Raw genomic sequence first — 24,818 nt, forward strand, 5'->3', positions numbered from 1 at the left:
TGCACTCATCCAGGCAAGTGGATTGGGCCTATACCCTCTGGATTTTAGAAGAATGCAAGGTGATCTCATTGAAACATGTAAGATTCTGAGGGGGCTTGGCAGGCTAGATGCTGAGAGGTTGTTTCCCCTGGCTGGAGAATCTAGAACTAGGGGGCAATGTCTCAAGATTAGTGGTCAGCCATTTAAGACTGAGATAAGGAGGAATTTCTTCATCTGAAATTTTCTACCCCAGAGGGCTGTCGTTGATGCTCAGTCATTGAGTATATTCAAGGCTGAGATAGATAGGTCTTTGGACTCTAGGGGAATCAAGGGATATAGAGAATGGGAGGGAAAGTGTAGTTGAGGTGGAAGATTAGCCATGATCTTATTGAATGGCGGAGCAGGCTCGAGGGGCCGTATAACCTACTCCTGTTCGCTCCTAATTCTTACGTTCTTATGTGTGTTTGAAAGACTTCTGGTATATGATCATTGGTATGATAAACAAAATGGAAGTTCTATTTATTTTCTTCTGGGTGGTGGTATTTTGGTGCAATACTGCTCTCATGTTTAATGTAACAGCTGATTCTCTCATTTTTCCTTTTTCTTTCCTGTTATTCCTGAGGAATTGTCCACTGAAGCTGATTGAGGCTGGTATATTTACAAGGCCTTGTTGCTACCTTATATTGCGTTGCTTCTCTCCCTTATATTTTATGGGGCGAGAAGAAAGAAATGAATCAACCATTTGTGTATGGATTCCTATTTAAATTTCTGGGCACACTGGGCTCGTTCGTAAATACACACCCCTTAGCCACCTAATGCTATTCACTAATGTTTTTATCAATTTCGCTGCAAAAAAATCCTGACACAGACTTCTTTTACACTGAGGGGAGCATCAAACTCACTTTAACCATCAATTCTGTCCCAAATATATGATCCCACATAACAGTTTATCTTTAAGAATTGTGTTTGTGTAAATTGTAAAAGATATAGCACATAGGGGGAGAAATTCGACATCATTGCGCCTATTTTACAGTCGTAATTTAGCAATGCAACAGCCCATGCCCAATCTGCACGTGCATTCAGGCCACTGTTTAATTTTTCAGGGCCTTTTTTTTGTACGGTCCCGGCAGCCGCCTGAAACAAGTGCAGGCCTCATTTCAATGTTGATCACCTGTTTCACGACCTGTTTGTAAAATTCGTTAAATCTAGTCGGCGGTTACGCTGCATAAGCTCCGTCTAGTTATTCCTGATTTACAGTGGTTTAACCAGTGGGCCTTAAAACGACTGCTGGAGGTCGCCGAAGAAACCACCAGGCGAGTTTTGTATACTTACCTCAATGTGGAGCTAGGAAGTGCAGGAATGCTCCTCTTGCCTCCACATTAATACTGCCTCTGCTGGCCCATGCTCCCACAACCCCCTCAGACTTACCTAAGGAAAAAATTAACGGGCACTTGGAGAGGTTTAAGCTAATTAAGGAGAGCCAACACAGATTTGTAAAAGGCAGATCGTGTTTGGCTAATCTAATTGAATTTTTTGATGAAGTAACAGAGAGGATTGATGAAGGGAATGCAATATATGTTGTCTACATGGATTTTCAGAAGGCGTTTGACAAAGTAGAAGGCTGGTTAACAAAATTGCGGCTCATGGAATAGATGGTTCAGTGGCAGCTTGGATAAGGAATTGGCTTAAGGACAGAAAACAGCGAGTTGTGGTAAATGGCTGTTTTTCAGACTGGAGGATGGTAGACAGTGGTGTTCCCCAAGGGTCAGAGCTGGGGCCACTGCTTTTTTTGATATATATAAATGACCTGGATATTGGAATATAGAGTAGAATTTCTAAATTTGCCAATGACACCAAACTTGGGGGTGTGGCAAACAGTGATGATGATACCAATCGACTGCAATAGGACATAGAAAGGCTAGCAGAATGGGCAGACAAGTGGCAGATGGAATTTAATACAGAGAAGTGTGAGATGATGCATTTTGGCAGAAGGAACAGGGAGAGGCAATATACACTTAGTGGCACAGTTTTAAAGAGTGTTCAGCGACAGAGGGACCGGGGAGTTAATGTGCACAGATCCCTGAAGGTGGCAGGACATATTGAGAGAGTGGTTAGCACAGCATATGTGATCTTGGGCTTTATAAATAGAGGTATTGAGTACAAAAGTAGATAAGTTATGCTGAACCTTTATAAAGTGCTGGTTAGGCCACAGCTGGAGTATTGCATCCAGTTCTGGTCACCACACTTTAGGAAGGATGTGAAGGCCCTCGAGAGGGTGCAGAGGAGATTTACCAGAATGGTTCCAGGGATGAGGGATCCTAGTTACAAGGACAGTGTGGAGAAGCTGGATTTGTTTTCATTAGAGCAAAGGAGGTTGAGGGGTGATTTGATAGCGGTGTACAAGATTATGATGGGTTTGGATAGGCTAGACGGGGAAAGGCTGTTCCCACTAGTTGATGGTACAAGGACTAGGGAACACAGATTTAAGGTTTTGGGCAAGAGATACAGGGGGGATGTGAGGGAAACCTTTTTTACGTAGTGAGTGGTGAGGACCTGGAACTCACTGCCGATGGAAGTGGTGGAAGAGGAGGCACTCAATGTTTTCAAGGGGAGACTGGCTAGGCACTTGAGGGAAATAAACTTGCAGGGCTACGGGGATAGAGTGGGGGAATGGGACTCACTGGATTGTTCTACAGAGAGCCGGCACAGACTCGATGGGCTGAATGGCCCCCTTCTGTGCCGTTATGATTCGATGACCTGTGGATCGCTGCCAACGAGGTAGCCGGCCCAAATTGGAGCACAGCAAAGTGGCGAACTGCCTCTAGAAACACGACAGGCATTAGCAGCTCACCACAATTATTAAAATGAGTCCGAGGCCCACTTCCCATCAAGCCTCGGGCCTTCCAGTTTGGGCACATGCTTTCATGAATTTCTACCCCATAGTAATTGTAGTCGAGTTGGAGGATGAATTTCAATGAATGGGACCTTAACAAATACAGAGAAGTGGCATTGAAACTGCACAGACTTACCAATTCTGCGGAGTGGGGACTGCTCCAGGATAATTGAAGTTGCGAATTGATATAAATGATTTATATTTGGTCACTGATAGCTCCTGAAAATGGGGGAAAACTCATGAAATATGTTCTCTGATACTTCTGTGAAATGTTTAGACTTTGACAGTTTCGTGAAATATATTCTTCACTGTTCTAATACTGTACCTTCAGGCAGGGCTGTAAAGGGAAAAAATCTGGAGATGCTTAGGACTTTTAGTGAGCTAATTGTCAGTTGTAATCAGCCTTAGCTCAATTAATATTTAATGTAGTCTTAAAAGCCAAGATAAAACAAAAATTCTGCAAACCATAGGCTTTACACATTTTAGTATAGAAGATGCTAAAATGTTTCTTTCATTGACTGGCAGTTTTGGATTTCGTGCCATGTTTACAGATTGCTACAGCCTACATGTCAGACTGCTGGTTCCCTTCGATCACAGAAGGGAACTGGAAATTGGAAAATCCACAATGTTCCAGATTCAAAGGCTGAGCTTTGAACTTTGTAAATGGGCATGTATTGAAACACGCTTCCTTCGCTGTGCATCAATGTTGATGAAAGTGTGATTTACTGATTCCTATTGAGTACAAAATATCACAATTACACGGGTCAGAAAATGACTGCCGATGTTTGGTTACATCTGCATAGCCTCCTAAATTTCTAGATGAGTAATACAGGCCAGGTAACTGTATGGTATTGGATGGAATTTAGAATCCTCTGTCTAATCTCCACCACATCTTCTAACAGGCGAAAGAGTAACAGTTTGCTTGATTGGTGTTGTGTATGCACCTTTTAAGAGAATAACTGGTCTCAGACTGCAATACCGGCAGTGACCACCCCTGTATAAAAGGCGCTAGTGAGCCTCTGTGTTTTTAGTTTCACTATTGACTTCCACCAGTAAAGACTTATTTTGTTCCACTCCTGCTGTCCGTGTCTCAATCATTCACGGACGTAACACTGGCGACGAGTAAGAAACGAACTTACCTGCAACTCGGCAGCACCTCAGACGACGTTATTGAAGGTCGAAGCCAGAAGAAAGAAAAAAAATAAAAATAAAATAAAATCCAAAGAAACTCGAGAAACGGGCATCGACCGTGGGCAACCGCCCTCCAAATCGTCGGATTGAAAACTTGCAGGAGAGACTGTCAAGAGCCAGGCTTGGTTCCCCGGTCTGTGGTTTCCCAGCTAATTGGGCTGGTGGCAGGTAGTGCACTGATCCTTCCTGGGCTGCGGCGGGCTAGAGCTCGATCGGGTGGCTTTTCAACGGGGCCAGGCAGCGAGTCGGGAAGCAAAGAGAGAGAGAGAGGGTGGAGCACACAGGGCGCGGCCGGTGCTTCGAAGCTGGGCAGCGTTCGGACCTAAGAAGAGGGAGGGAAGTGTTCCAGAGGGTCCACTCCACGACGGGAAAATAATTTTTTTTTTAAATATTAAACGCGCAAGAAACCGTGGAAAGCAGCGCCAACAACAGTGGGGAAGAAGGCAAAGCGTGGGAGGCGCCATTTTGTTAAATCGGGGAAGAAGGCAAAGCACGGGAGGCGCCATTTTAGATTTGCAAGATGCCGAAGACTGGCTGTATCACTGCTTTTGATAATACAATAGAGGACTGGACCACGTATGTGGAAAGAGTCGAGGTATATTTCGAGGCAAACGAAATAGCGGAGGAGAAAAAGGCATCGATATTGCTAAACTTAATGGGCGCTAGAACGTACGGCCTATTGCGGGACCTGATTACTCCAGCCAAACCGAAGGCGAAGAGTTTTAATGAAATTGTTGCTGTCCTACAGGAACACCTAAACCCTGCACCGCTGTTGATAGCAGAAAGATTTAAACTCCACAGGAGAACTCAGCACAAAGATGAGAGCAATGCTGAGTATCTTACGGAACTACGCAAGCTATCAAAGCACTGCCAGTTCGGAGCAGGACTGGCAGATACCCTACGGGACAAATTTGTCTGTGGACTCCTGAGTGAAGGAACACAGAAGAAGTTACTCTCAGAGAAAGAGCTGACGCTAGATAAGGCTTTCAGCGTGGCAGTATCGTATGAAGCAGCAGCCCGAGGAGCTGCAGAAATTCAACAAAAACCACAGGAATACGGCACCCACGAAATGACACGGGGATTTGCAAAATGTTATCGCTGCAGCAGAACTAACCATGACCAGAAGGACTGCTGGTCCAAAGACAAAATATGCAGGCAATGCGGGAAGATGGGACACATTGCACGAGTTTGCAGGTCTGGGAAGAAGACCAGCGACAACAAAAAGGCTACAAAGGAACCGTACAAGAAAGTACAAAAGATGACGGACAGTAGTTCCGAAGACCAGATGAGCGATAGTGAATCCGGGAACAGGAGACTAAGCTGTCTCAAACTTCACAATGTAATCGCAAAAGAGGATCACCGAACCATTTGGGTCACCCTCACGATAGCAGGGTCCCAAGTTAAAATGGAATTGGATACAGGATCAGCGCTAACTGTCATGAATCGACGAGACTACGAGCGGCTATTTTCACACATACCCTTGAGAGAGACATCCATCATCTTGACGACGTATACGGGGCAAAAAGTATACCCCAGAGGAAAAATAAGGGTGCCTGTCGAATACAACGGCAAGAAAATACGGAAATTGTATCTCTACATACTGCCAAATGGTGGACCACCGTTATTGGGACGGGAATGGATCAGGAAGATAAACTTAGATTGGCACTCCATTCATGCAATGACGGTGGACGGTAAAAAAGATGAAGACGTCACTCCTGGACGATTGTCAACAATCTTAGCTAACGCCAGAGGTATTTCAACAAGAACTGGGCACGCTTAAAGGCGTAACCGCCTCGATAAAAATAGAAGAGAATGCAGTTCCCAAGTTTTTCAAAGCCAGACCGGTACCATATGCAATTCGCCCAGCCGTCGAAGCAGAGCTGGAGAATCTGGAGAAGGCGGGCGTGTTGTCTAAGGTCGACTGGAGCGAGTGGGCGACACCCATCGTTCCTGTCATGAAGAAAACGTTAAGCAATAAGTCCGGGGAGCCAAGGAAGATTCGCATCTGTGGGGATTTCAAGGTGACGGTGAACCCAATCCTTCACACAGTACAATATCCTCTTCCAAGGATAGAAGACATCTTCACCTCACTGTCTGGAGGGAAGCGTTTTACAAAAATTGACCTAGCACAAGCATATTTGCAGATAGAGGTTGAAGAGTCCTCTAGGAAGTATCTCACGATAAACACTCACAAAGGTCTTTACCAGTATCATCGATTGGGATTCGGAGTAACATCGGCTCTGGCGCTATGGCAAAGAGCGATGGAACAAGTCCTGCAAGGGATTCCGGGGACTCAGTGTTACTTGGACGACATCCTTGTAACAGGTGAAGATGACAGTGAACACCTTAACAACCTAGAACAGGTGCTCACTAGACTACGGGAACTTGGGCTGCGAGCCAACCGCCCCAAGTGCGAATTTTTTAAGAAACAGATATCGTATTGTGGCCACGTGATTGATGAAGAGGGGTTACATAAGTCCCCTGACAAGATTGAAGTGGTTGTTAAGGCTCCAGCGCCTAAAAATGTGTCGCAACTGAGGTCATTCCTCGGGTTGGTGAATTACTATCATATGTTTTTGCCGAATTTGTCGACAATTCTGCACCCACTGAACGCCCTGCTACGAACGGGGGTAGCATGGAAATGGAACGATGATTGTAAGCGTGCTTTTCAGAAGATTAAGGACTTAATCACTTCAAGGGAAGTATTGGCTCACTACAACCCAGCACTGCCAATCAGGCTGGTGTGTGATGCGTCTCCCTACAGCATTGGGGCGGTACTGTCACATAAATTCCTTGATGGTTTAGAGAGGCCGATAGCTTTTGCGTCACGCTTGTTAACTTCTGCCGAGCGTAACTACGCCCAGATTGACAGAGAGGCCCTCAGCCTAGTGTGGGGGATGAAGAAGTTCAATCACTATCTGCACGGTCAAAAATTTACTCTACTAACCGATCATCAACCTCTTGTCTCCATTTTCAACCCTCAGAAGGGCGTACCGATAATGACGGCACAACGGCTGCAGAGATGGTCCCTTTTCCTAGGGGCACACCAATATGACATCGAGTACAAAGGAACTAAACAGCATGGAAATGCTGATGGATTGTCACGCCTACCGTTGCCGACGGTGGAAGAAGAAGACCTTGCAGTGGATCCAATGGAGTTATTCCACTCGACCATAGTCGAATGTCTCCCTGTGACGAATGCAAACATAGAAAAGGAAACACGGAATGACCCGACACTATCACGGGTCTATGATTTAGCGGTGAAGGGATGGCCAGCACATGGCGAACCACTGCTGCCAGCATTCTCGCCGAGAAGAGAACAGCTGTCAGTGTGCAGAGGAACCTTGATGTGTGGATCCAGAGTAGTAATTCCACCTAAGTTGACGGATAGAGTGCTCAATGAGCTTCATGAGGGTCATCTGGGTGGGGTAAAAATGAAGAACTTAGCCAGAGCGTTTGTGTGGTGGCCGGGAATCGATAGAGAAATCGAAGAGATGACCAAGAGCTGTGCAGGATGCCAGAAGGCCCAAAACGCCCCACCACAAGCTCCTCTGCATCCATGGGAGTGGCCCTCATCTCCATGGCAAAGGGTGCACATTGATTTTGCTGGTCCCTTCATGGACTCGATGTTTTTAATTGCGGTGGATGCACATTCAAAGTGGCCAGAGGTAATAAAAATGTCCTCAACCACCACGGAAAAACTATCACAGTTTTACGAACCATATTCGCCAGGAATGGGCTGCCTGAACAGATTTGCTCTGACAATGGACCACAGTTTGTGTCTGAAGAGTTCCGGAGGTTCTTAAAGAACAATGGTATTAAGCACTACACATCTGCCCCATATCATCCAGCCACTAATGGATTGGCTGAGAGGTTCGTTCAAACATTCAAGAAGGCTATCAAGGCAATGTGTAATGAAGACATACCCCTACAACACAAGGTGGACAACTTCTTGTTTGCCTACCGGAATGCGACACATGCGGTTACCAACCAAACCCCAGCCATGATGTTCTTCAATCGAAGACTACGATGCCGCTTGGATTTGGTTAAGCCAAACGTCCGAAGAGATGTGGAGAACAGGCAGTTTCAGAATATGAATGAAAGGCCGACCAGGAGTTTTAAGATAGGTCAACCAGTTTTGGCCCGGGACTACCGCACTGAGAAATGGCAGCCAGGAACGATTTGTACACGGCAAGGACCTCTCATGTATACCATGGACGTTGGAGAGAGCATTGTAAGACGCCATGCTGACCAGATTCTAGAGTCACTGGAAAACGTCAACTCCACACCGCGATCTGATACACCTGGCAATGAAATCGACGTACCAATTGCAGCTACCGCAGAATCGGTGATATTGGAAGTAGATGAACCAAACAACGACATTGATCTCGACTCAACATTGCCAGAAGAACCTGATACCCCAAAGAGGCGTTATCCAGACAGAATCAGGAAGCCTCCTCAAAGACTGAACTTATAATTGCTTAAACTTAACCAATGTATCTAGCAACCGTAATTGTGATTGTAATTAGTTATCATTTAGTTGTTAAATGAATGTTATGTACTGTTTATCTAAAAGGGGAGGAATTGTTGTGTATGCACCTTTAAGAGAATAACTGGTCTCAGACTGCAATACCGGCAGTGACCACCCCTGTATAAAAGGCGCTAGTGAGCCTCTGTGTTTTTAGTTTCACTATTGACTTCCACCAGCAAAGACTTATTTTGTTCCACTCCTGCTGTCCGTGCCTCAATCATTCACGGACGTAACAATTGGTACCCCATCCACTCCCTTCACCATCGGTGCACCGTGGCTGCAGTGTGTACCATCTACAAGATGCACTGCAGCAACTCGCCAAGGTTTCTTCAACAGCACTTCCCAAATTCATGACCTCTACCACCTAGAAGGACAAGAGCAGCAGGCATATGGGAACACCATCACCTGCAAGTTCCCCTCCAAGTCACACACCATCCTGACTTGGAAATATATCACCCTTCCTTCATCGTCGCTGGGTCAAAATCCTGGAACTCCCTCCCTAACAGCATTATGGGAGTACCTTCACCACACGGGCTGTAGCGGTTCAAGAAGGCGGCTCACCACCACCTCCTCAAGGGCAACTAGGGATGGGCAATAAACGTTGGCCTTGCCAGTGACGTCCACATCCCAGGAACAAACACAAAAAAACAAATTCCTCGATGCTAGTTCAAAGAATATTTGTAATGTGCATATTCTGCTAAGTTCCCCCACACCAACCAGATGGGACACCTTACTTGGGGAGTTCTGTCTTTCTGAGAGCTGATTTGTTGCATTACAGAGGATTCATATCAATTATACTGTTTTGTTCTATCACCATAAAGAATTACAATGAATGGCCACCTAAATAACAGTGAAATGCCAGCTTTCCTCAGTTGGTATCACTCTCATATCTGAGTCAGTAGGTTGTGGGTTCAAGTCGCAATCCAACACACGAGCACTTAATCTCGGCTGGTACTCCAAGGCAGAGTGCTGCATTGTCAGAGATGATCTACTTAAAATGAAATGTTAATCCAGCTGTCTGTTGCAGTGATCCAGGTGAACATTGAATATCCCATGTTACTATTCAAAAAACAGCAGGAGTTCTCCAAGTAGCCTGGCCAACAATCTTTCCTCAATTAGTACCACCAATACCAGATTAACTCATTAAATACTGTTTAATTGTTTTGCGCAAAATGGTTGTTATGTTTATTTACATATCAGCAGTCACTGCGTGTTAAAGCAATAAATTGTATGTGAAGCGCATAATTTCACATCTTTCCTCCTGGAGGTGCTGACTTATGTTGGGATATGGGTCCATTGATATTGGCTCCCCTCCTTTACCTTACCCAAATGTCTGTTCTTCAAGTGCGACCCTAGACAGTGAGTGGCTGAAGTTATACAGCTGCAGGGAGCATCAGAGCTGAGCTTGATCCTGCACTCACCAGACATCCACACGTGCACTTTCCCACAAGGGGCCATCAGCAATAACTTACATTTCTGTAGTGTTCTGCACGCACAGACTTGAATCAGGAACTGGAACCCTGGTTGCTTTTGCCCCTCTCTAGCCATGGAGCACTAACAGTAGCAGCCTATCAAGACCTCATCTGAGATCAACTAACCTAGCATAGCGAACACAGTCAGTGAGCTTTTAATAATTGAGGCATCTCTTTTAATTGTAATGTAAGGGTTACCCAAGTGTATTATGACATTTCACTTTCTGCACATCAGTACAGTGGACAAATAATTAAAGTCATGCAACAGTTACGCCGAAGTGTAATTTTGGCTGTAAACATGCTGTAATGTGCATTTTGAAGGAAAAGGTATGCACGTAACAGGAAGTTAGAGCTATAATGATTCATCTAACTGTTAGATCCGTGTGTTAATGGAGACACGGAATGCAGGAGTTGATTTAACAAGTGTTTACTGAACAAAGTCTGGAGGTGAACTAACAACACAAGACGCTACACAGGCTTATATACCCGAGTGGTCACTACTGGTACTACAGTATACAGGGGCTTCAAAAACATAGTTCCTCTTAAAGGTACATACACTACAATTCCTCCCCTTTTAGATAAATAGTACATAACATTTTAAGTAATCATTAAATAACATTTTTACAAGAACAATAATATACACATTTGCTGAAGTTAATCAATTACAAATTCAGTCTCTCTGGAGGCTTCCTGACTCGGTCCGGATAACGCCTCGGTGGTGTAGTAGGTTCTTTTGGCAAGGTCGATTCGGCTTCAATGCTAGTATCGGGTTCATCTGGTTCCAGTATCACCGGATCGGAGGTAGATACTATGGGTATCTCTGCTTCATCACTAGGCGTACAGAGTTGTGGTGTAGGTTGTCCCTTTTCGGATGACTCTATGATCTGGTCAGCATGGCACCTTATTATGCTTTCTCCAATGTCCACGGTATACATCAGCGGTCCTAGTCATGTGCAAATAGTTCCAGGCTGCCATTTCTCGGTACGGTAGTCCCGGGCCAAAACTGGTTGACCTATCTGGAAGGTTCTAGTTGGCCTTTCATTCATGCTTTGAAATTGCTGGTTCTCTACGTCCCTTCTGACGTTTGGCTTGACCAAATCCAGCCGGCATCTTAGTCTTCTATTGAAAAACATCATGGCGGGGGTTTGGTTTGTAACCACATGTGTTGCATTCCTGTACGCAAACAAGAAGTTATCTACCTTATGTTGTAGATTTATGTCTTCATTACCCATGGCCTTTATGGCCTTCTTGAAGGTCTGGACAAACCTTTCAGCCAATCCATTGGTGGCGGGTTGGTATGGGGCGGACGTGTAGTGCTTAACCCCATTGTTTTTTTAAGAACTTCTGAATTCTTCGGATACAAATTGCGGTCCATTATCAGAACAGATCTGTTCAGGCAGCCCATTCCTGGTGAATATGGTCCTTAATACTGTGATGGTTTTTTCCGTGGTGGTGGAGGACATCTTTCTTATCTCCGGCCACTTGGAGTGTGCATCTACCGCGATTAAGAACATTTAGTCCATAAATGGACCAGCAAAGTCGATATGTACCCTTTGCCATGGAGATGAGGGCCACTCCCATGGATGTAGAGGGGCTTGTGGTGGGGCGTTTGGACCTTCTGGCATCCTAGACAGCTCTTGGTCATTTCTTCGATGTCTCCATCGATACCTGGCCACCACACAAACGCTCTGGCTAAGTTCTTCATTTTCACTCCACCCAGATGCCCCTCGTGAAGCTCCTTTAGCACTCTATCCTTGAGTTTGGGTGGAATCACCACTCTGGATCCACACATCAAGGTTCCTCGGCACACTGACAGCTATTCTCTTCATTGCGAGAATGCTGGCAACAGTGGTTCGCCATGTGCTGGCCATCCCTTCACCGTTAAATCGTAGACTCGTGAGAGAGTCGGGTCATTTCGCGTTTCCTTTTCAATGGTAGAATTTGTCACCGGTAGACATTCCACTATGATCGAGTGGAATATCTCCACTGGGTCCACTGTAGGCGCCTCTTCCACCGTTGGCAACGGTAGGCGCGATAACCCGTCAGCATTCCCATGCTGTTTTGTTCCTTTGTACTCTATGTCATATTGGTGTGCCCCTAGGAAAAGGGACCACCTCTGTAGCCTTTGCGCTGTCATAATGGTAACGCCCTTTTTAGGGTTGAATATGGAGACGAGGGGTTGATGGTCAGTCAACAAGGTAAACTTTTGTCCGTGTAGGTAATGGTTGAATTTCTTCACCCCCCACACCAGGCTGAGTGCCTCCCTGTCGATCTGGGCATAGTTACGCTCAGCTGAGTTCAATGAGCGTGATGCAAAAGCTATCGGCCGCTCCGAGCCATCAGGGAATCTATGCGATAATATCGCTCCCACGCCGTAAGGGGATGCATCGCACGCCAGTCTGATTGGCAGTGATGGGTTGTAATGAGCCAACACTTCCCTGGACGTGATCAAGCCTTTGCATTTATGGAAGGCACGTTTACAGTCTTCGCTCCATTTCCAAACTACTCCCGTTTGTAGCAGTGCGTTAAGCGGGTGCAGAACCATTGACAAGTTTGGTAAAAATTTATGATAATTTACTAATCCCAGGAACGACCTTAATTGTGAGACATTTTCAGGCGCTGGGGCCTTTACGACCGCTTCAATTTTTTCAGGTGACTTATGCAACCCTTCTTCGTTAATGACATGGCCACAAAATGATATTTGTTTCTGGAAAAATTCGCATTTGGGACGATTTGCTCGTAGGCCCTGTTCTCTCAGCCTCGTGAGCACCTGCTCCAAGTTGGCAAGGTGCTCGTTGTCATTTTCTCCTGTTACAAGGATGTCGTCTAGGTAGCATTGAGTCCCCGGAATCCCTTGCAGGACTTGCTCCATAGATCTTTGCCAGATAGCCGGAGCTGATGCCACTCCGAAAACCAGTCGATTGTACTGGTACAGGCCTTTGTGTGTGTTTATCATGAGATACTTTTTAGAGGCCTCCTCAACCTCCATCTGTAGATATGCCTGTGCTAAGTCAATTTTGGTGAAACGTTTCCCTCCGGATAGTGAGGCGAAAATATCTTCTATCCTCGGAAGAGGATACTGTACCGTGTGAAGAACCGGGTTTACAGTCACCTTGAAGTCCCCACAGATGCGAACTTTTCTCTGTTCTTCAGATTTATCATTATTCAACGTTTTCTTCATGACCGGGACGATGGGTGTTGCCCACTCGCTCCAGTCTACCTTGGATAACACGCCTGCTTTTTCCAAATTCTCCAGCTCTGCCTCGACGGCTGGACGAATTGCGTATGGCACCGGCCTTGCCTTAAAAAACTTGGGAATTGCCGCATCTTCCACTTTTATTGAGGCAGTGGCGCCTTTCAGGGTTCCTAGTTCCTGTTGAAACACTTCTTTGGCGTTAGCCAAGATTTCTTTTAATCGTCCAGGTATGACGTCATCATCGTTTTTTTTCTTACTGGTCACCGTCAGTGCCTGAATGGAGTGCCAGTCTAAACGTATCTTTCTGATCCATTCACGTCCCAACAACGGCAGACCACCATCTTGCAGAACGTATAAATACAACTTCTGTATTTCCTTGCCGTTGTATACAACAGGCACCCTTATTTTCCCTCTGGGGTATACTTTCTGCCCCGTATATGTCTTCAAGACAATGGATGTGTCTTTCAAAGGTATATGCGGAAATAGACGCTCGTAATCCCGTTGACTCATGACGGTCAGAGCTGATCCTGTATCTAGCTCCATTTTGACTGGGGACCCCGCTATCTTGAGGGTAACCCAAATGGTCTGGTAATCTTCTTTGGCAATTACATTATGTAATTTGAGACAGCTTAGTCTCTTGTTTCCGGAGTCGCTATCGCTCTTCTGGTCTTCGGAGCTACTGTCCGTCATCATTTGTACCTTTCTGTACTTTTCCTTATTGACCTGTTTACTGTCAGCGGATTTCTTTCCAGATCTGCATACACGTGCAATGTGTCCCATCTTTCCGCATTGCCTGCATGCTTTGTACTTGAACCAGCAGTCCTTCTGGTCATGGGTGGATCTGCCGCAGCGATAACATCTCTCGAAACCCCGTGTCATTTCATGGGTGCCGAAGTCCTGTGGCTTTTGCTGTATCTCTGCAGCTCCTCTTGCTGCTGCTTCGTATGATACAGCCACACTGAAAGCCTTGTCCAGTGTCAAATCTTTCTCAGAAAGTAATCTTTTCTGTGTTCCTTCGCTTAGGAGACCACAGACAAATTTGTCTCGTAGAGAATCTGCCAGTCCTGCCCCGAATTGGCAGTGCTTTGACAGCTTTCGTAATTCGGTGAGGTAATCAGCGTTACTTTCATTCTTGTGCTGATTCCTCCTGAAGAATTGGAATCGTTCCGCTATCAGCAGCGGTGTTGGGTTTAAGTGCTCCTGTAAGGTATCAACAATCTCCTTAAAATTCTTGTCCATCGGTTTGGCTGGAGTGATCAAGTTTCGTAACAGCCCGTATGTCCTTGCGCCCATCAGATTTAGAAGTACCGATGCCTTTTTATCATCCGCTACTTCATTCGCCTTGCAATATACCTTCACTCTTTCCACATATGTGGTCCAATCTTCTATATCACTATTGAAAGCAGTAATATTGCCAGTCTTCAGCATCTTGAAAATCTAAAATGGCGCTTCCCGCGCTTTTCTTTCTTCCCCGCTGAGTTAAGATGGTGCCTCCCGCGCTTTCCCGCCACTGCCGCTGCTGCCAACGCTGTTCTCCGCGGTTCCCGTTGCGACCTGCAGCTTTTCGCAGTATTTCTATTTTTTTTTTATATATCGCTTCAGTAGTTTCTCCGTTACTTGGAGAACCGTTCCCGTCATGGAGCGGACCCTCTGGGACTTTTCCCTCCCTCTGCTCGGTCCGAACGCCGACCTGCTTTGCAGCACCGGCCGCGCCCTGAGTGCTCCACCCTCTCTCTCTCTTTACTTCTGCTTCCCGACTCGCTGCCCGGCCCCGTTGCAGAGCCACCCGATCGAGCTCTAGCCCGCCACAGCCCAGGATCAGTGCACTACCTGCCACCAGCCCATTTAGCTGGGGAAACCACAGACTGGAGACCAAGCCTGGCCCTCGTTTTCGAGTTTCTTCGAGTTATTTTTTTTATTTTTATTTTTTTTTTTGCTTCTGGCTTCGACCTTCGTCTGAGGAATCGATCCCCTTGAGGTGCTGCCGAATTGCAGGTAAGTTCATTTCTAACTCGTCGCCACTGTTAGATCCGTGTGTTAATGGAGACACAGAATGCAGGAGTTGATTTAACAAGTGTTTACTGAACAAAGTCTGGAGGTGAACTAACAACACAAGACGCTACACAGGCTTATATACCCGAGTGGTCACTACTGGTACTACAGTTTACAGGGGCTTCAAAAACATAGTTCCTCTTAAAGGTACATACACTACACTAACAAGAATGCTGAAGATTGAAAATGTATTGGGATTCTCAATTTCTATTCACTTAACACAAATATTCATTTATATCAGATAGCTACTCCATTGAGAGTCTCTATATCATTAATAGTTTTGGAGCGTAGGTTGGTCCTTTTGATTTATCATTAAAAGCTTTGTGGAAGTGGAAGAGTTTTGGCTCGAATTTCACAGGGCCATGGAGACGGGAATCGAGGCGTGTGGGGTGTTAAAATTGCAAAAAGTGGCGGGCAGGCCCAACCCCGCCTCCATCCCGCCTCCAAGGAATTTTCAAGAAATCGTGTTTACTGCTCCCGTCTCCGTCCTGCCTCCAAGAGACGGGATAGGCCCTTACAGCCCTTAACAAGCACTAAATTGCCTCTATTATCCCATTTTGAAGGGCCTTGGTGATTTTAACCCTTTTCCGACGTGAAACGCACCTGCTCTGAAACACGATGGTGAAACCTGGTGGGAGCACAATTGGATTGCTGACTATTAGCTGCAGCTCCACCATTAAATAGGATATTTGATCAGCCATCATTTGCAGCTGGCAGGACTTTGTTGTCTCAGGTCTGGGGGAACTTTTATAAGGCATAACCACAGCTGTGGAAGTTTGGAGCCTGACACCCATCTCCAGTGTGACCTCTTGGGAAACCCCTCTTGCCACCTTCACTGAGCGCTTCCTCAACTGAGGCATATACCAAGTAATCCTAAGCCCTCAATGTGGAAGTCCCATTAGCGAAATGACACACGCCACAACTGCAGCAGTAGCCATCAGATTTTTTATTTACAGTAACCATCTGATGGCTTTTTAACAGTAAACATCAAATTTCACCCAAGTGACTACCCTTGTGACTATTTGTACAGTATCTTTCTCTTGCGCATGCTCCTACATGGTGCTTCCCCTGTGGCTTCATCAGATGTGGAGGCCCCTTGCTCACTTTCTTGCTGCTCCTGTCTCGACACCTTTGGGGTTGCAAACCTGTGAGGGCCCACCAACAGTCTGCTGCTCCTGCGGCTGTACAGGGGTTGAGACGCCCATCTCAGTTGGGTGTAGACTCTGGTGGGGCTCTGGCCGAGGGCTCTGCAGTGGCATGGAAGTGTGAGCGCTTGGAGAGGAGTCCCCACTTCCTTGATGTCTGCCACCAACTTCCCTCTCATGGTTCAGGTCCCCCTCAGCGCTTGCAAGTGGCTTGAGAGCACCTTGCTGCACATCGGGGGGCCATGGGGTCCCGTATCTGCACTGGTAGTCCTACTCAGAAAGACTTCCCTGAAGGTCTGGTTTCTCTGTTCAATAGATGACCATCGCTCCTCCAGAGATGTCAGTCTATTCTGAACACTCACCATGTTTTCTGCACTCTGGTGACTTATCACCTCCATGGAGGTTGCCATCCTTTCCATGGTGATGCGTTCATGCGCCAATGACTCCACATAGGCTCTGCTCATTTTTGCAATGAACTCCTCCATTCGCTCCACACTCGCCGCGACCCTGGAGACAAAACCTGCCAGAGACTCCTGCATCTGTTCCTGGAGATCCTGCACCGCTGATCTTGTGGATGGACCCAGAGGCAGAGGGTCGACATGCAGCTGAGCCGAGCTGGCAGAGTCCTGCGCCCTCCAACGAGGACTCTCCACTGCTGTTCCTGTCTCTACCATCTGCTGATGCTCACTTGTGAGCTGTGATACACAAGGTAACAACACTACTCTATCTCGCGATGGTCCCACCGAGGTGTGAGTGTCTGCGCTGGTGCTGGGTGCGCTGAATTCTGCTGACGCTGCACCCTCAGAGGTTGCAGATTCCTCTGAGGAGTCTGGATGCTCAGGCTCTTCCTCCTGACTAGTGGGGACGGGGGCTGTCGATGGTCCTGTGGGGGAGTAAAAGAAAGAGTCAGAGATGTGATGCCAAGGTTACATGCACATTGCATATTGCAGATGATCATAAGTCCATCTGTTAGAGCTTCAGAATCATTATCAGCGACTCATGCAATGTCAATGAGAGAGATGGAAAACTATTCTGTCACCAGCTTGCTGTGATGCACCCGTCTGTCCATCCCCCACTTGCGCATCGTTCTCCACTCCCACGATCTCCAGGACCGCCTCCTCCCAGGGGGTGCGCTGGGCTACTGAGGGTGGCCCTCCTCCTGTCCTCGCTCTTTCCCTCTTATTGTGAGCTCTCTTTTCCTGCAATGAGGGAGACAAGTGGAGTTTGAGTGAGAATGAAGGAGTGAGTGTAGAGAATCCATAGCATAGATGCTTAGAAGGAGACAAAGATGGAGTGAGGTGGCAAGACCAAGGGCCCTCCATGTGTTTTGTAAGTTGTTTTCATAGCATCACAGTGATAGGGAGTGTGAGGGCTGCATAGTTGAATAGTTAGGTGAATGTGACCATAGAGAGAGAGGGAATGGGTAAGGGTGCATGGATGTCAGTGTCACGTGCTGGTGAGGAGAGGCAATGGGGATCAGATTGAGGGTGATGGGAAAGTCATACTCACTTTTCCAGTGCGCAGAATGTCATGAAACCTCTTCCTACACTGAAGCCAGGTTTTGCGGGTTATCGGCAAAGAGTTGATCTCCTGGGCCACCTGGACCCACACAGCCTTGGTCTGCTGGGGAGGCTTCTTCCTCCCTGAAGAAGGGAAGAGCACCTCTTTATTGGCTCTTGCTCCCTCCACTAAAGCTTGCAGGGCGACGTCATCAGTCCTGGGAGCAGACCCAGGTCTCTCGCTGGTCATTCTGCCTCCAGGTCCCTCTAACACGAAAGGCCAAAAGGTTGGCAGTCTGCAGAAGAAGCAAGGCTTCTTGCAGACCTTAAATGCAGCAGCAACGATGACGTCATCGGAGGCGAGTTTCAGACTGAAAAAACTAATTGGGCCATGGGTTTCCACATGCTGGAACTCAATTGCCCACTTAAGTTAAAATCGCATCATTCTCCCACATCGATTTGGATTCGGGTGACTAACACAAAAAGCGGATTACACGACCCCAGCCCGCCCCAGTAACAAAATCGAGCCCGAAGAGTTTATGTCAGCAGTGTTAATGGCTAAGCCTTAATGATAACTAGTAATTTAGCAGTACATCACCTTTAGGGGCTTTCTTCGAGTAAGGATTGACTTTTCGAAATAATACTATTGACAGGGCTCCATTACATGCTGAGAATAGTGGCTGGATGTTGCTGGGTCACAGTAGCCACGATGATCCTTTACAGTTCCACTCGTAGCACTGATGTGGAAGAGATACACAGCAAATGGGAATACTCTTGGCTGTTAGCTTGCCTGTCTGCGGACTGTTCACAGTGGTGACCCAGGGCTCCATGAAGGAGAGCAAGTGCTTCACTTTAAAAATTGTTACCCATAGAGCTACCTTCTCCTTTAAAATAGAACCTTATAATGGCTGGATAAAGTCAGTTACAACCATGGCTCTCGGTATCTATTTAGTGATGATGTCTTTGCATGCAACACCCAATTGATCACTGAGGTGTTGCCAGTGAAAACCAGGAGCTGGCCTACTGAGGATCCAAGCAGCATAAGTCAGGGCTTTAACATCTCTTTGCTGTTTACTTTACAGTAAACAGGTATTGAATTCAAATCATTTTGGATTAAATATCTAATGGAAAATTTAACCCATGTAAGGCATTGATATGCTGAGTTTGCATTCAGCCTTTGCTCATGACTTCATTATCATTTATAACTTAATATAATCTTAAAATATTAAGGATCTGTTAAGTTGAATTAACAGGTGATTTTTCCATTATTGTGTCACTGTGCATGGCTATGTTCTGATGTATTGCCTGCTGTTTGTCCCGGTCAAACAGACTTCTGCCATCTTTGGGTATAGATGTACAATGATTTGACCTTGTGAAGTGTTTGCTGTACACAAGTACAGAAAGACAGTGCAAGATAGCTTAAAAACATGAAAAATATTTTTGATTCGAGAAGGGATCACACAAAGTTCAACCAAATGATGGCACTGTGCCACCAAGAACTGGCTTTAAACAAGACTCTTAAAAGGTTACAGACTATTAGTGTAATATTAAAATACCCAGACTCTGGTATGCACAGAACAATCAATTTTAGGCAAATTTCAAAGACTGTACGCAGAACAATTTGGATATATTTCTGAGGGACTGTACAGAAAGCTTAAATATTTGGGTCCAATAAACGGTAATGATTTGTTTACTACATTGCAGCACTTTGCATCTTCCATTTTCTTGAATGGTGATTGGTTACTTTGCAAACTGCTCATGGCCCTCATTGTAGACTATCTTAGCCAATTTTTCTACTGGGAAATATGGCGGATTTCTTACCAGTAAAAACAACGCTGTGATATAGACTTTGACATAGCATTTGATATCCTATGTGAGCCAGCAACAAGAGATTTCACAAGTTAAGGTGTCAGAAGTCTGCCTGTTTGTCCATAAAGAAATCTGGGCCTGGTTTTATATTGTTTGTACTATTATTAAACTGTATTAGGTTGTAGATTGTGGCACAAATGTAGTGCATCTACAGAGCAAAAAAGAAACTTATTTTAATAATGAACTGAGAATGGAGAGAAGTTATTTTTATTGATGTTGGCTGCTTTGGGGAATGAGGTGGAACACAAGCTTTTCATAGATTGTCAATGACAGCATCACAACATCTGTGCTGTATCCTTTTATGCTGTTTAATGGGTTTCCCTGACTTTATACATAGATAATTTTTCAGGATCAAGTCAAGGTGCTACATCACCAATTTATATTCTAATTTTCCCTTGGTAAAGGCATTTTAAATTTAAAGGAATATGGCCATTTAAAAATTTAAACTATGTGAGCAGTCCCTTAATCTCCCAATAGCTGGGAGGCTATTTATTCTACATGGCATACCAAAAAGTGCTTCAGCACTTAACTCCAGCAGAAGCGACACCGGCATTTAGTTGTCATGTTTGTTTTGTGCCAGTTTGGACTGTACAGCAATATAACAGCAGCAAATGGGGCAAGAGGAACATGAGCACAATGACTGGCAAATTACACCAATCAAAGCATTCTATAAAACTGGGCCCTCTGTGTTCATTTGCGTTTAGTGTTTTATCATGGCAGCATGATGTATGCATAAATGTCCTTTTTCCATTTTTTTTACCATTTCCTTCCATAGAAAGTATCCTGCCAACTATTCCAAACCCCATTCAAGGTCAGTATGGATTAGTCATGATTCTAGACATTTCTGTTAGATTAGATGGCAGTAGAAATATCTTTTAGCAGGCCTTGTGCCATAGACTATTAACATACCAAAGATGCATTTCAACAAATACTGATTTCTGTTGATGGAATGAAGCTATAGAGTTGCCCTTGGAATACAAGAAGGACCATTTGTGGATTATAATATTTGGAGCTCTTATATTACAAGGGCATGAAGCTTAACCTTGTTTTCTTTAACAGTAATCAATATTTGATTTATTATACTCTTGGGCTATGAAAATCAGGTACCTGAATACTAAGAAAGGTTATTGCAAGACAGTCTATTGAAAACCTCCACTGCTACTTTGTATTTGCCAGAACATTTTCAGTAGAGCATGAATTTCTGATGTTTTGTACATTCTAATCATGTACTATCTCATTGATGAATCCTATGAGCCATAGTATGGTACCACTTGCTGTGACTCACAGCTGTTCCTTGCAGTATCAATAATGATGCCATCTGGTGCATCCCCAATATTATAAGTCACTAACCGGTTTCCTGTGATATTGCTCGTGGGTAATCTGGGCACAGGAGTACAGCAGTAATGTTTAGCTGCTAAGACAAACTATGTTTAACTTGGCCTCTTTTAGGCTACTGCCATAGGTGGTCCTGTTGGGAAGTGGTCTTAATAAGAATGTTCTGAAGTTTCAATAGGCACATTTGAAGGTCAGTTGGGACTAATGGCTGGGCAGTGTTTCTGTACATTGACATGGTGATTGTAAGTTTCTGGCTCCTGCCCTCAGGGAGAGCCCAAATTGTCAAGAAGAAGGGTACCTACCTACCTACCTCCCTCCCTCCCTCCCTCTATCTCCCTCCCTCCCTCTATCTATCTATCTATCTCTCTCTCTCTCTATCTCTCCCTCTATCTATCTCTATCTCTCTCTCTATCTCCCTCTCTGTCTATCTCTCTCTAGCTATCTATCTCTATCTATCTCTCTCTATCTCTCTCTATCTCTCTCTCTCTACCTCTCTCTCTTTCTCTCTCTCTATCTCTCTCTCTCTCTATCTATCTCTCTCTCTATCTCTCTCTATCTCTATCTCTCTCTCTATCTATCTATCTCTCTATCTATCTCTATCTCTCTCTCTATCTCTCTCTCTATCTATCTCTCTCTCTCTCTCTATCTATCTCTCTCTATCTCTCCCTCTCTCTATCTCTATCTCTCTCTCTCTCTCTCTCTCTACCTCTCTCTCTATCTATCTCTATCTCTCTCTCTCTATCTATCTGTCTGTCTGTCTGCCTGTCTATCCATCTCACATCACACTTGAAAATGTTGTAAGTATATAAAATGGAAAGAATGCTTTCCATTCTCGTGGCAGGGGCTTTTATAAAAATGTATTAATTTGGAGTCACTAACCTATATTTTATAAATGTTTTTATTTGAATCACTTCCACCTACCAAAACTGTTCTGGAGCGTAGAAAGAAGTCTTATGAAGGCACTCACAAGTTGCCATTATAGCTGCTGCATAGAGTGGTTCTGGGTCAAAGGAAGTGGCATCACATTTTGGATGTGTGTAGGACTCGCCAATGAGATAGGTAATGGCAAATTTCAAATCTAATTTCACAAAATACTCAGAACTTCATGCAGAAAGCATACTGCCAAATACAATAAAGTAAAGTCAGTGCCTCCAAATGTCATCTTAAAATTAAAGGCCACAATGAGGATTAGAGTAAATGGCATCTTTCAAAGTGAATGAGTCATTTGATTGAATTCTTTTTGTTTAAATGTAACATTTTGTATGGCCTTTATTCATGTCCTAGTAGGTAGGTGTGAAGATTTATTATACAAAGTAATCACGGGTCTTAATAGATCAAAGTCATCATCCAAATATGGTATTCTTCTAATCTAGCTGTAGATCTATGTCAGTGGAAAGATTAGATTAGAACGGTTGTAGTTTTTTGTTGTAACATATGAATCCTACTGAGTCAAAATTGGTGCCTGGAGCAGGTGATTGTGAAAGCTTTAGTAGCACTGGACTTAGTCAGTCTTTCATTGAAATTCTAGCCCAAGCGTGTAATAAAGACCTAGGTTGTTCACTCAAACCACTGTTAGTAGTCTATTCACAGGTGGGTTACCCTGGATGTCTTTAAATCTATTGTTTAGCTAACCCCCTATAGCTTAGAAAAAAATTACAAAACTTTTAATTGATCTCTATCAATGCTCTTTTATCCTCAGATTTTACCTTTTGTTCAAAACATACCATAATCATCAAATGTTACTGCAATACCAAGGACACGATAGTTGACATCCACACATTCCACAGTCATTTGAATGATTTGCTTACCTAGGAGTGAACAATCTTAACCTTTGTTCTGATGAAAGGTCATCGACCTGAAACATTAGCTCTGCTTCTATCTCCACGGATGCAGCCTGACCTGCTGAGTATTTCCAGCATTTTCAGTTTTTATTTCTTAATCTTAGTTTGCAGTGTTGCCTATTTAAGAGTTTGAGGTTTTCATTCTAAAACTCGATTCTGTATAGACCATTCTTTTTACCATAATCGGCGAGAACTATCTTTATCTTAAAAAAAAAATTGAGCCCAGAGTGAGAATCGAAAACACCAAAGAGTGGAAATAACAGCAGGAGTAGGCTGCCTAAACTAACACGGACTTATTCCAAAGGAATTACCTTCTAAGGTCAACCACAAGAAGGAAAGTGGGGTAAGATTCCAGCACGGCCAAACCTCGATCTGTGAGCTCTCCGAAACACACCTTGTACTTTAAACATGTAAAGAAATACGAGGCAGAGCCTGTACGTGCCCTCTGAGTTTTTCCTGGTAGACAGCGTTTTCTGTGGAAATTATCATTGTGCCGCTATTCTTTTTTCCTTTCCTTACAGGCCACTCTCCAGCATATCTCCTCCTCTAGCTAAGCTCTGCCATTGTCTGGCCCACAGACAACTTCATGCTTATTATCAATTGTTGCCCATTGTTTTGCTTTCTTCTCTTTCATTTCCATGAGATGCTCCATGTAGCTAGTCTGGATAACAGTTTTATCAATTCACCAGACTGAGGTGGATAGGATTGAGATGCAAGCTCTGGCCTCTGAACAGGAGCTAAGTACTCTACCACTTCTACCTGCAGATATCTTTTGTGCTCAGCTTCTGCAACTAAACATAATTCCAAATCTTTAACATTTATGAGATGCATAACTGCCTACCAGCTGTTTTCCATTTAAAAATAAATGGTACTCTTATTGAAAATGAAGACAGTGAAAAGGCATGTCACATGATATTATTTGCATGGTTTATTAGGATACCTGGAAATGATCAATACAGTATTCACAAAGGCTAAAATTGATAATGGCAAGAGAATAGAGTGTTTTTACTAAAGCTAGAGTAGTTCTACTTAATGGTGCACAGTACAACTCCATCTCTGTCACAGCTACAGTGCAGCTCCCGATAGTTGAATGCTAACAGGGTGCATTACTGCTGTCAGATAATGCCTGACCAGAGGTGTCCTCCTCTTTTCTTTTTTTTAATTGGTGAGGGTTGACTTTTTGTTCTAGCTGTGGTATCTCAAATCAATTACCTACCTTGATTATTCTTCACAATTTGGTTGATGTTTACTAGTTTCTTATATTTAGCTGGAAAAACAGAAACCTTGACAAGCGATTGCATATATTTGCAATGAGCAGAAATTATGATTTCATCCACAACCTAATACTGATTCTTAGTGTAATGAACTTCAGTACGACCATATGGCTAGGCACTGGGATTCAGCCTGAGACATAGCATTTATAAAGTCAGTGGGTGGATATTATGTGGCAGGTGTGTCGTCTTGGTTTACCATTTAGGACAATAAATCTAATGTGTACCGTAACACCTTATATTGGACCAACGAAGCAGTTACAGTGAAAGCAGAAATGAACCTGACATGCTCACTTGCATTACCTGAAAGAGGTGTATTGGGGGTGAAAATTGAGTCGCGCCCCCTTTGGGACGCTAACTTCGCCAGAGCGCTACTTTTAGTGCCCCGGAATAATTAGCGCCCCCGCAGCCGAAATTGAGTGGTAGCGCCCCAAGAGGGGAGTGGGGCGCGACTGAAAGCATCCTGCCTCCCTCTTGGGGCACTGCGAGGGAATATCGCGGCGCTACGTGTCACAGCGTCACGGTACTGCAGGCCTTCCTCCCC

General features: G+C 44.7%; 1 protein-coding gene across 3 annotated transcripts in view; it reads left to right on the plus strand.

Annotated features, from left to right (window-relative positions):
• lsamp (limbic system associated membrane protein) overlaps nt 1-24,818 on the plus strand; it is a 1,225,843-nt gene that overhangs the window by 1,120,511 nt on the left and 80,514 nt on the right. For 2 of the 3 annotated variants that reach the window (XM_086006581.1, XM_086006582.1), the window contains exon 7: nt 20,603-20,638. The exons of the other annotated variant lie outside the window; for it this stretch is intronic. In XM_086006581.1, the coding sequence (XP_085862707.1) occupies nt 20,603-20,638 (36 nt within the window). The remainder of the gene's footprint in view (nt 1-20,602; nt 20,639-24,818) is intronic. 3 annotated transcript variants of the gene reach the window in all.

The sequence above is a fragment of the Somniosus microcephalus genome, chromosome 14, assembly GCF_052327205.1.
Source record: "Somniosus microcephalus isolate GS21.2 chromosome 14, FLI_Smic_1.0, whole genome shotgun sequence".
Classification (NCBI taxonomy): domain Eukaryota; kingdom Metazoa; phylum Chordata; class Chondrichthyes; order Squaliformes; family Somniosidae; genus Somniosus; species Somniosus microcephalus.